Genomic DNA, 12978 nt, shown 5'->3' on the forward strand with positions numbered 1-12978 from the left:
AAGGCGTGACCATGGTTTCTCTGGATTTGACCATGGATGTAATGGTTCTTTTACTGGGTTGCTTGCTGTGCGATCGCAATGATTACATTCTTTTACGTATCTCTCGATGTCATCATGCATCGCCGGCCAATAGAAATAACGTCGAGCAAGCTGTATCATCCGGCGAATACCTGGATGTGCAATGTGTAGTTGCTTCAGTACAGTAGATTGTAGACGTTTAGGAATAATTAGTTTCTCATCTAGAACTAATGTATTATCAACTATGGCTAAGTAATCGCGACGACGATAATATGGCATTAACTCTTTATCAGTTACGTCCGATTTGAGCCATCTGTTTTGTAGACGATCTATAACCTCAGCGAGAATTCCATCGCTGAATGTCGCACTTTGGAGCTCTTGTCGAGCCGTTGAAGGTAAGAACTGTACTGATTCGTTGACAATCTGTTGTAGCTCTGTATCTGTTTCCTGTAGCGCAGCTACAACTTCTTCGAGGTCGGCGTCTATTACGTCTTGTTTTGCATTCTGTATTAATCTTGAAAGAGCGTCCGCTTGACCAAATTTTTCGGAGTTGACATATTCTATGTCGAAGTCGTACCCAATTAATCGAAGAGCCCATCGTTTCAAACGATTTGTTGTGCGTGTATCTAGATCTTTTGTATTCGACGTTTTAAACAGGGCTAGAAGTGGATGATGGTCCGTTTGTAGCACGAAGTGACAGCCATATACGAATTTTCGAAAACGTTCAACTGCAGTGACTAATGCTAAAGCTTCTTTTTCGATTTGGCTGTAATTCTGTTGAGTTCTGTCAATGCTTTTAACATGTGGAAGACTGCTTTTACCTGACTATCTGGAGCGCGCTGTAACAAGACGCCACCAATTCCGATCGAACTAGCGTCTGCTGCAACGATCAGAGTTTGTCTGGAATCGTAATGCGCTAGTAGAAGTGGTCCAGTAAGAATATTCTTAATATCCTCAAATGTTTTCTTCATTTTTGCTGTCCACACGAAAGGTACATCTTTCTTGATCAAAGCTTCGAATGGTGCTTTGAGTCGATGCAAATTTGGCACAAATTTCCCGTAGTAATTTATCAGATCTAAAAACGAGCGTATCTCTTTTGCATTCGTCGGAGCTCGCATTGTTTGGATAGGTCGAAGACGTGCTGGGTCGGGCTCAATACCTTTAGCTGAAACAATAAATCCAAGGTATATTTAACTGTTGAAGTATGAAATTTACATTTTTCCTTTTGGAGTCGAAAACCCCATTCTTGCAAGCGGTTTAGCACGGCATGTAAACGCGTATCATGCTCTGTGCGTTCCTGGCCATAAATCAGAATATCATCAAGATAGACGAGTACGCCTGGAATACTTGTAAGTGCCTGTTCCAGCGTACGTTGGAAAATTGCAGGAGCTGGTTTTAATCCAAAAACCAACCGATTGTAAAATAAACCTCGATGAGTATTTATTGTAGTTAGCTTCTTACTTTCCTCATCTAGTCTTAGATGGAAATAAGTATCCAATAGATCTAGTTGTGAGAAGATAGAACTTCCTCGAAGTTTTGCCATAAGTTCCTCTATACCTGGGATTGGATAATCCTCCGCGTCAAGTGCGTCATTTAATCCTGTTGAGTAGTCTGCACAAATACGTATTTTTCCATTTGCTGTGCGTGCGACTACTATGGGAGCAGCCCATTCCGAAAAGTCGACTGGCGTTAAAATTCCATTCTTAACGAGTCTATCCAGTTCTTCATTGACTGGTTCTTCTAATGCAAGTGCGATTGGACATCGTGGAATATGTTTCGGTTTCGCATCTGGTTTAAGCCGCAGATGAACTGTCATCTTGGTGCATTCACCTGTTGAACTACTAAAAAGTTCTGTGAATTGTTTATGAAGTGAATTTACCGTAATCGTATTTATCATTTGCAGATTTCCGACAACTCCTGTGTCATAGGTAATTAAGCCAAGCTCATCTATTGCTTGAGAGCTAATTAGTGCAGTTTCTGGACGATCAAGTACGATGACTGGTGCTTTTATCATACAGTCCTTGTAGCCAAGTGAGGCGTTAAAAAATCCTATGGTATGCATTGGATGTCCTGAGACATTAACACATGAAGTAGTAAGATGTTGGAGTTTTGGACGACCGATTCGTGTCCAAGTTTCTCTCCCGATCGTGATTACGTCCGCCCCTGTGTCTAACGGCATTTTCAATGGCTTGTTATTGATAGTATTAGGTGCGCAACTAAGTTCTCGCTGTTTTTTTTATGAAAATGCAACTTTATTGTGAAAAAATGGTTACAAATGAATCATTCAAAGTATTGCCCATCGCTAGCTACAACTTTTTCCCATCTTTCTGGCAGAGCTCGAATACCGTTACGGTAAAAGTGTTCATCTTTTGAGGCTATCCACGAATCAAGCCATTTTTTGATGTCTTCATATGAGCGGAACTGCTGATCAGCCAGACCATGTGCCATCGAACGGAACAAGTAATAATCGGACGGCGCAATATCTGGGGAATATGGCGGGTGGGGTAGGACTTCCCATTTGAGCGTTTCCAGGTAGGTTTTAACGGGTTTGGCAACGTGAGGCCGAGCGTTGTCATGCTGTAGAATCAATTTTTCGTGCCTCTGCTCGTATTGTGGCCGTTTTTCGCGCAGTGCTCGGCTCAATCGCATCAATTGAAGTCGATACCGTTCCCCAGTGATGGTTTCGTTCGGTTTCAACAGCTCATAATAAATAACACCGATCTGGTCCCACCAAATACACAGCATCGAAATCACCGTCTTTGAAGCGACGGAATCAATCACGGCACGTTGTTTCACTTAGAGCAGCATCTCCGTAAACTTTGTGGAGCTCTCGATGCGCTTCAGCCGCCGTTTTCTTCGAATGAAAGAAGAAAATCAACACTTCCCGCAAATGACGATTATTTAGCACAAAATCAGACATTTTCACACAACCAAAAGTATATGACGCCAAAACAAAATCACTACTGTGTCAAAACGGTTTGTTTACCATATGTCTAAGCTTGGTTCATGACGTTTTGGATATGTCGAAATCGACCAACACTTATTGGTGGCGCAATCTATTGACAAACAGCGGGAACTTAGTTGCGCACCTAATAATATGCACGAATTTGCGATATTGATGTCCTGTGCCTAGAACACCTTGTAATCTGACAGTATTTATTTTATTTCGTTGCTTCGATAAGCAAACTCTAGCAATATGTCCCGTTTTCTTGCATAATCTGCATTCTGCTTTCTTAAAAGGACATGCATCCCGTCTGTGTTATGCGGAACCGCAGCCATGGTATGGCGACAATGTAGTAGAATTTGTCTTTTTTTCGTAATGCAGTGTAGTAGGATTTGTTTTCTTTTCGTAATATTTACCTTTCTTTTTAGGTGAATTCTTCGTTGATTGGCTGACCGCGTTGATTTCTGAGAAGCGTTGTCCTTCAACACGCATGACGTCAGCTGTGCAGTTCGCATGTGCGTAGCAGATTTCTCTAATGTCTTGAAATGTGCAGTTTTCTTTTTCTAATGCAACCTTGAAAAGGACTGTTCGCTCCGTGTAGTAGGTGTGGTCGCTCAGGGCGACAGCCGTTAGCAGAATTTTGAGTTGGTCGATATTGAAATTATCGAGCTCAAAGGCATCTCCCAGAACATTTACTTTGTCAAGTATTTCTATTGCCGTTGTTGGCGGGGAAGCACGAAAATTGAGAGCTTCAAAACGACGTTGAAATAACGTTTTATTATCATGGAACTGTTTCTTAAGATGTTGCACGAGATCTTCAAAAGACATCTCATGCGGTTTCTTCGGTGATAAACGATTGAGTAATTGTTGATACTCGTCGTCCCCGAGAGCATGAAGAAGTAGCTCTTTGTTCTCCGTCTCGGTTAAACCCTTCGCTCCTTCCGCGAAAGTGCTTCTATGACGTTCAAACCGAAACGTGAAGATTTTACCCCTTGTAGGATCATCAACGAATTTACCGAGCCGTGTAGTTAAATTTGAAAATTGTGACAATTTTGCACTATCGTCCGTTCTCAGTGCTCGAAATGACAGTATCTCCGCCATTTGCTTTTGTGACTCACCGATCTGATGTAATGTCTGCTCCTGGTTTTGCGCAGTATTCGCTAGCGCTTGAAGTATTCATTCCATTTTCTTGCTGGTTCAATAAGCCGCAGCGTCAATTGTTGTGTTTCTTGTTAGTTTTATATAATGTCTAAGGCCGTTGTGCCTTATTATTATGTCTTCAATACGCGAACAGTCCGAAGTAGTTCTTGAAGATTCAAGCACGTCGTTTATGCTTCGTTCACGTCGACCACACCCATGCTTCTCCGACGGTCCGTCTTTCGGTCGTCTCTTAAGACGTCTTCTTAAGCTGCGTTCCGTTTCATGCATTATGCGCAAAAAATCTATAATATACGTAACGTAAACTATAGATTTTCTGCGCATAATGCGCATCATGCATGAAACGGAACGCACCTTTACTGTAGTGTCGTATGCACAGTCGTGCCGTGCTACGTGCTATGCTATGTGCTATGTCACCTCTGCGCGATGTCGTGCGAGCAATCGCTCTTGGTCGCGCAGTTCGTCAATCAGTAGCGTAGAGCCTAGCGCCTGTCAAAGGGCGCAATATACCCAACAGTAACTATTTAATTAATTTAACGATTTATAACGTAAATATTTTATGGAGGATTCTGTAATTCTGATATTTTTATTCGGAATGATTTATTCTGTTTATTCTTATTCTTTTAAGAGAAAATTACTCGTTAGTTTTCAAAAGTTATTTCTATATATAATTTTTGAATTTCATGTTTTTTTGGGAATATATTCGTTTTTTCATTTACTCGTTTTATTTGGCGTTGTGGTACTATTTACTTGATTATCTTCTGCTTTTCTTTTCTTAGGCATTTCAACAGCTTTTATCAATTCTTTTAATGGCATTTTTCCAACTTTGGGATGTATATCTTTTATATTATTAACAACTAAATATGGTGGAACAGCTATAAAATTAATGTATCAATTAGTAAATTGTATAATTCAATATGAAACATAGAAATAAGGACAAAAAGTTACAATGTGTAAAAATCATAGAAGAAAGAATTAAAAATTGACTTAAAATAACTATAATATCTAAAGAAGTAAATTATTTCATACTTGACTTTTTCTAAAAAATTTTTGCATGATAATAATTTAAAAGATAATAATTTAAAAAATTTAATTTAATTTAATAAATAAATATATTCGAAATTAAGCATAAATATTTATAGGCAAAATATTAGATGTGAACAAAATGTATAAATGATTGTTGCAAATAATGAAATTCTATAATATTTAGAAAAAAGATAATGAAAAAAATTTAATCAAATAAATTTAAATTAATTAAATTTTAATTTATTATTTATTTAAATTTTTAAACTTCAATTTAAAAAAAATCTGAAGTGTCGAAGTAAGTTTGCATTAAAAATTATTCACTGATAAATAATTAATCGAATTAATTTATTTTTAAATTAAGTTGCTTTATAAACATAAAGTTAAATAACTGTATAATGCTCCAATAATAATAATCAAAAAATTAAATAGGCAATGAGAACCAGCGCAATAATTAATTTGTTTTCTTTGTTCATATTAAATTAATATTAAAAAAGGGGAAATGTCTCATATACAAATATATAAAAAAAATTTATTTAAAATATTTATAACATATATATTCATAGATAATTTATTTTATATAATTATTATAAATATTTTTACCTGAACTTTGCATAGTTCCTAATATCTCAATTTTGTCACCTTTATTTAAATTTAAATTTAAATATTCATCGTCGTCAAAATTTATAATATTAACTTCTAATTTAAATGTGCCGTCAGTAATTGAACCACAGCCTATGTTTTCATTTAATCTATTGTTCATAACCGATGCAAAATTTGTTTTTATATATGCTTCTAGAACTGTGAGATATATATAATGTTAAAAATATGTTAAATAATTTTAAAGCTTAAAATAATAGGCGCACATAAAACTTACTAATACATTCGGAAGTATTTATAGCCTCACTTAATAAAACTTTGTTGAGGATAATACAAATTCTCCATACTCCTTACCAATATCGAGGGGGCGCCACCGAGCCTTTTTGTATGCAAGGTCCCGAACGTCCATCTATACTTTTTACTTTATCTCATGTTCTTGTTGCTTATGACCGAGCACGCTCGCCGCGCCTTATAAGCTCGCTGTATTATTCGTAATAAAGTTTCAACGTCCGGTCCTAATATTCGCATCATTATTCGCACACGTATTATCTTTCTTTCCGAGCGCTATTCTACAGGTTATGGGTCCAGGCCACGACGAAGTAAGAACATCGCCTTGTGCACGAAGTGAAACCGCCCTTTATCTCGCCCGTGCAAATATATCCGCGAATAACCCACGATCCCAGAAGGATCTCATACTATTTCGCTTTCAACGATGGCGCAAACCAACACCATCAATTCGACGCGTTTGGAAACGCTCACCAAGGACAATTATGATACCTGGGTGATACAGGTAGAAGCATTACTTATCAAAAACGACAATTGGTGGTACGTAAGCGGGAAAAGGCCATGTCCGACATCTCGCGGCGACCATGACGATGCGACGACTCGAGCGGCCATCGAAGCATGGGAAATCGCAGATCGCAAGGCGAAATCTGATCTGATTCTAGCAATTAATCCTACGCAATTGAAACAGGTACGTGGCTGCAAGACATCTAAGGAAGTATGGGATAAGCTAAAGTCCATATATACGACTCGAAAGGTCCCGCGCGTAAAGCAACGTTACTAAAACGCCTTATACAAACCAAAATGTCGGAAGGCGGAGACGTAAAGGGACACATCGCTCAATTTTTCGACGCCGTCGATAAACTAGAATCAATGGACGTACAAATAAACGGCGACCTCCTTTCAATAATGCTTCTTTACAGTCTGCCCAACAGCTTCGAGAACTTCAGATGCGCGATTGAATCTCGCGATAATCTACCGAACGCCGAGCAACTGAAGGTAAAAATCATAGAGGAATTCGATGCGCGAAATCAGACGACGACCGACGAATCGGGTGCAGTGCTAGCTCGTCATGGTAAACGCAAATCAAAATTTAATAAGAACTCGTCAAAACAGAGCAGCGAAGCCAACGCAAAATCACCCTCCCGCTTCAAAGAACCCCACACAGAACATGGGGAAATTCGGTCCCGGCCAAATTTGATAAAACTGTGCCATTTTGTACTTTGAGTCATGCTGATCAAAAGTTGTCACGGGCGCAACCCGATCTTATGAGCCGTTTTAGAGCTACAGTGGCTCAAAGTGCGGAAATGCGGCCATGCCATAACGCTAGTTGTCTTAGATATAGACTTGTTCTGGGTTCTTATTAATACGTATGTGCAGTGTGTCATGCACTATCCGTTCTCAGCGCTACCCAAAATCAACGGCGTGGACGTGACGGATGTTTGATCCCTTTTGTGCGTGCGTGTGTGTGTGTGTGACCGTATAACCCATGTGTGTGAGAGAGTGCGTAAATGGATTGGGTTCTAATTCTGTGTACTAATGGCATCTGAGAACGGATAGTGCATGACACACTGCACATACGTATTAATAAGAACCCAGAACAAGTCTATATCTAAGACAACTAGCAAATTTGCCGAATGTCGTAAGAGGAAGAAACAAGAAACCGAAAAGGACGAAAAGGCGAGTAACACGGAGGTCGAGATCTTCTTCGCAGACATCACCCAACATCTGTCGCCGGAGCTTTCGAAACGCGACACGAGTCAATGGTACCTCGACAGCGGATGCACATCTCACTTATGCAACGACATTCGGATGCTGAATGAATCAGTACGAACCACAAGCAACATTAGATTGGCAAATGATGCAACCAGTACAGTGCATGGTGGAAGAAAACCAGGTGTGCTCATACTCGAGACGAATTTCGTACGGTTCTGCGCAGATGCCAGATGCGGCCATTTTTAAAGTATATCAAATGACTTCACTTATTTCAAATGTCTTCATGACTTTGAGGCTTTGTATTTTAAAACGTATCTTTTGCACATATCACAATGAGTACATGTTCAATAAAAACATGTAAAAACGATTCCCGAAAGTTAAAAAATATTAAGTTTTTTCGATTTCCAAAAAATAAAACTTTATTATTAGAATGGGTAGCAGCTTGTGGAAAAGAAAATGTCAATGTGAAAAATGGTATATATGAAATATAATATAAAATATATATAATATAAAATAAAATATTAATATATAATAATAATAATATATTAATATTAATATAATATTATATTATATTATATTATATAAAATAATATAAAGAAATAAAATAAAATAATATAATATAATACAATACAATAAAAAATAATATAATATAATATAATATCATAAATATATAATATAATATAATATTAATATAAAATAATATAAAATAAAATAATATATTCTGTACATAAAAAGAATAATATATAAAAAAAATGAAGAATATATAAAAAAATAATATATAAAAATAATATACAAAAATATATAAAATAATACATTCTCTACATAGGACGCATCTGTTCTGCTCACTTCGATTCAACAGCATACAAAGAGGATTCGTGGATGGAATCACTTTTAGATTACACAACACCGAAAAAACGTATATTGAAACCTGATGCAGTCCCCACGTAGAATTTAGTCTCATCAATTAGCGAAGATGTACAAGTAGCATCTTCTTCAACAATCCAAAGTGTGCATTATTATTTTATATAATTTTCTGGCTTTAAATGTAAATTTTCAATTAAAATTACACAATATATTAACAACTGTTCACAATATATTAATATATAAAATAAGTTAATCATATATATATATAAATATATATATATATATATATATATATATATACAGGGTGCTCCCGGGTTAAATGGCCAAACTTAAAATATAAATTTGGGACCTCAAAACAAGCAAAAATTTCCTCTGGAAGTTTACTCGCAAACGCTTCGTTCAAAAGATATCGACTTGTTAAGTTACAGAACCATAGGAATGAATAATACCGAAATATTTCTGTTTTGTCTTTGTTTTGAAGATTGAAGGTCATTCATAGGCTTCTGTTTTTTACAAACAGAATCGATTTCGCGCAGTGTACCAAGTAATTGTTAGTTCATTGAATACTTTCGTGGAGTAAAATAGTACAATATGCCTCGTACATATTCTAATAGTGAATATGCTGATATGGTATATTTAATAATTATAAATTTTGGTTACTGTAAAGCAATAAAAAAAGCAATAAAAAAGATAAACCTAGATTATTTCGATATTATTCATTCCTGTGGTTCTATAACTTAACAAGTCGATATCTCTTGAACGAAGCGTTTGCGAGTAAACTTCCAGAGGAAATTTTTGCTTGTTTTGAAGTCCCAATTTTATATTTTCAGTTTGGCCATTTAACCCGGGAACACCCTGTATATATATGGCGGCTCGAGTTTCCGCTCTATCTATTTTATGCGCGTGGTGTGTTCGTAATGCGTTCGCAGTTTTCATTCGTCGAGGATAAGACAGAGTGTAGGTACGACGTAGTTAGATTCCTTGTTTGTATAAAATTCTAATTTATTTTATGTGGCTATGTACAGTTGGTATCAATTTTGTGTGGTCCTGAAAAGGACCGTTTGAGAATAAGCTCAGGAGCTTATTCTTTCCCGATACGTGATCGGCGGTAGGGTCTTAGTGACCCGCGGAGACCCTAGGCTGTTGTTGTTCGGGTCAGCCGCCGTATCCTCCGTCTGTGTTGCCGTGAACGTATGGTTCGGTTCCCAATCACTGTCTGATTGGCTGGCTTGCTCCTGAGTCGCTGATTGGACCTGAATCACAGTATATACAGTAGCGCAACTCCCTGTCGGCACCTTTGAAGTTTGTGTAGCATAAAATGAAATGCGCATGCGCGAAGTCAGCGAGTATACTAGTACTGCCATCTGTACTTTCCTCTCATTCTCTCCTTTGGTTTTCGTTTTCTTTCTAACACATTATAATATGTAATATAAATTAAATTCAATAAAACTTGAATATATGTACATAAAGAAATTGTAAAAAATATAATACAAAATATATAATGCAAATATATATAAAAAATAGTATATATGACATGATGTGAATATTAATTAACCATTTTATATGTCATATATAACTGATAGCAGAAAAGATATATACTCATAATACTCATATATAATTTATAATATATTTACATATTAATACTTATATATATAATTTTTAATATATTTATATATTAATTGTACATACGTATATTTTATATATATATTCAAAAACTTAAAATTAAAAAAAAAACATTTAGATTGAGACTACAATCACTTAAATTTTATTATATAAAATATATATATTTATGAGCAAAATGAATAAAAAAACAAGAAATATATATTTGTTAATAATATATATTTATTTATAAACAGTTGTATTTCGTTAAAAATATTTATTTCACAAACAGACATAATCTTGAAACTAAACCTTTTCTCTCTCAAATCATCTGACCATACCTCAGCTACTCGGTCCACCTCAGCATGAATCAGAAAGAGAGAATGAGAGAGTAGAAGAAGAGAAACAAGAAAGTGTTTTACATTCAATTAAAATACAAATGTGTGAAATACGTTATAACATATATGTCATATAAACGTTTGATGTTTACATCATATAAACATCAAAGAGAAAAAGTTTAATTTCAAGATTATTTCTGTTTGTGAAATAAATATTTTTAACGAAATACAACTGTTTATAAATAAATATATATTATTAACAAATATATATTTCTTGTTTTTTTATTCATTTTGCTCATAAATATATATATTTTATATAATAAAATTTAAGTGATTGTAGTCTTAATCTAAATGTTTTATTTTTAATTTTAAGTTTTTGAATATATATATAGAATATACGTATGTACAATTAATATATAAATATATTAAAAATTATATATATAAGTATTAATATGTAAATATATTATAAATTATATGTGAGTATTATGAGTATATATCTTTTCTGCTATCAGTTATATATGACATATAAAATGGTTAATTAATATTCACATCATGTCATATGTACTATTTTTTATATATATTTGCATTATATATTTTGTATTATATTTTTCACAATTTCTTTATGTACATATATTCAAGTTTTATTGAATTTAATTTATATTACATATTATAATGTGTTAGAAAGAGAACGAAAACCAAAGGAGAGAATGAGAGGAAAGTACAGATGGCAGTACTAGTATACTCGCTGACTTCGCGCATGCGCATTCCATTTTATGCTACACAAAATCGGGAGAGTTGCGCTACTGTATATACTGTGCCTGAATCCCTCGATGTACAGAGGTGCGTGCCGTCTGGATTCCGACTTCTCCCTTGCCCACTGGTGATGGAGGCAATGGAGAGAGCAAGGCCGGATAGTTTCCGATAATGGTAGGCGAGGTGTAGCGCCGTACTCGGATGTCCCAGGTGTTCAGCAATATCCTGGGTGGCCTTGTAAGTCGTGGCGGATCCAGTTCCAGTGGAATCAGCTGCCACGGCAATAGCTGGAAGGTGACTCGGAGGCTCGTGGTCCTCACACTGCTGCTTTGCTGGCCCGGGTGATCGGGGCGAGATGAGCGGCCGTGGAATTCGGCTGCGCCTCGAAGGAATCCTTCCTGAGCGTGTAAGGCTCGTCAAAAATAATCTGCGTATTCGTTCTCTTCACTATTGCTAGCTGAGAGGTGAATCGAGATTCGATATTTCGTCGCTGCGCCCGGCCTTATATATCGTCTCGGCGCGTTCTTGATTACGCGAAAAGGATTTGCTGCTGGGCCATCTGTTGGCCGTCCCGCGATTCAGCGCGGGGGCATCCCCTAACGTTCGCGCTACCGTTCGTGTATCGCGCGCACGGGCTGCTGTACCGCAGGCGCTCTGTGCGGTATGTCAGTATGTATTTGTGGTGTGTGGCAAAACGCCACATATATATATATATATATATATATATATATATATATTGTGACGTGACACTTGGCGGTCCGTCACAAGGATCGCGAGATCCGACCGAGAATGAATTTGGGCCCTCGTTCTCCCCTAATTTAGGGAGAGAGCGGCTATTGGAGGCGAGATTATACTCGCCTTCCGTGCGTACAAATTTATTTGTTAGCGTTAAGATTAGGCTTAAGAGCGGGCACGATAGGAAACGCTGACGGGATCTCATCCGGTGGCTCAAAATTGAGGAAGAAGTACAGGATACAAGGAAACGGGCGAGCGGAGGCGCCGACTAAAAGGAACACGCCAAGCTAAGTATTATTATTTAATTGCGTCAATAATAAAGTCCACTTAAGACTACCGCTGCCGCCCCTGTAAACATTCACATGCCCAGCAGGTACGGGGAACAATTGAGGGGAAGGCCAACCAGCGGACGAAAACTGACACTGAGACCCCGAGTCGGAGTCATCTCGGCCGGAACAGCGCTAAAGAAGAACATTCTAAATAACAGCGAGTGGCTGCCGAAAGTATCCCTCCTGACGGGCCTCGACGAGAGGAATTATGGAAAATAAAAGAGGAAACGGGGTGCGACAAGCACATGTACAGCCCTGAAGGCCGCAGGATTAAATGGGCCACACGACGATCCTGAGGGTTGCGGAAGCGCCACAGGTGGCCTAGTTACGCATTAATTTGCTAGCGTGATTCCGACGGGCCTTCCGCTCGCCACTGTTCGGCGGACCGGCGAGGAGTACGACGGCCCAAATCCATCGATTTCTCACGCTGATGCCGAGAGCGCCGAGGACCTCACGGAGTCATCGGTGAGACGAGCGTCGACCCCATCAGGCTGTTTATCGTTTAGATTATCAGGTAGAAGTAGCTCGAACAGGATCGCTGCCGAATTGCTGCCGTTAAAAATTCTTTTCGTGAGACGAATTCATGCTTTCGGTAATTGCGCATTAACGTATGGCGGCC

At 37.5% G+C, this 12978-nt stretch overlaps 1 protein-coding gene across 1 annotated transcript; it reads right to left on the reverse strand.

The window, feature by feature from the left end:
* Positions 1 to 3277: 3277 nt before the first annotated feature.
* LOC145975881 (uncharacterized) lies at positions 3278 to 4063 on the reverse strand. Its single transcript, XM_083106633.1, has one exon. It carries the CDS (start codon positions 4061 to 4063, stop codon positions 3278 to 3280), a length of 786 nt encoding a protein of 261 aa, XP_082962759.1.
* Positions 4064 to 12978: the final 8915 nt, after the last annotated feature.

This window comes from Camponotus vicinus, unplaced genomic scaffold (genome assembly GCF_025532165.1).
Source record: "Camponotus vicinus isolate PSW18456_S1 unplaced genomic scaffold, iyCamVici1.0 SCAF_8, whole genome shotgun sequence".
Taxonomy (NCBI): domain Eukaryota; kingdom Metazoa; phylum Arthropoda; class Insecta; order Hymenoptera; family Formicidae; genus Camponotus; species Camponotus vicinus.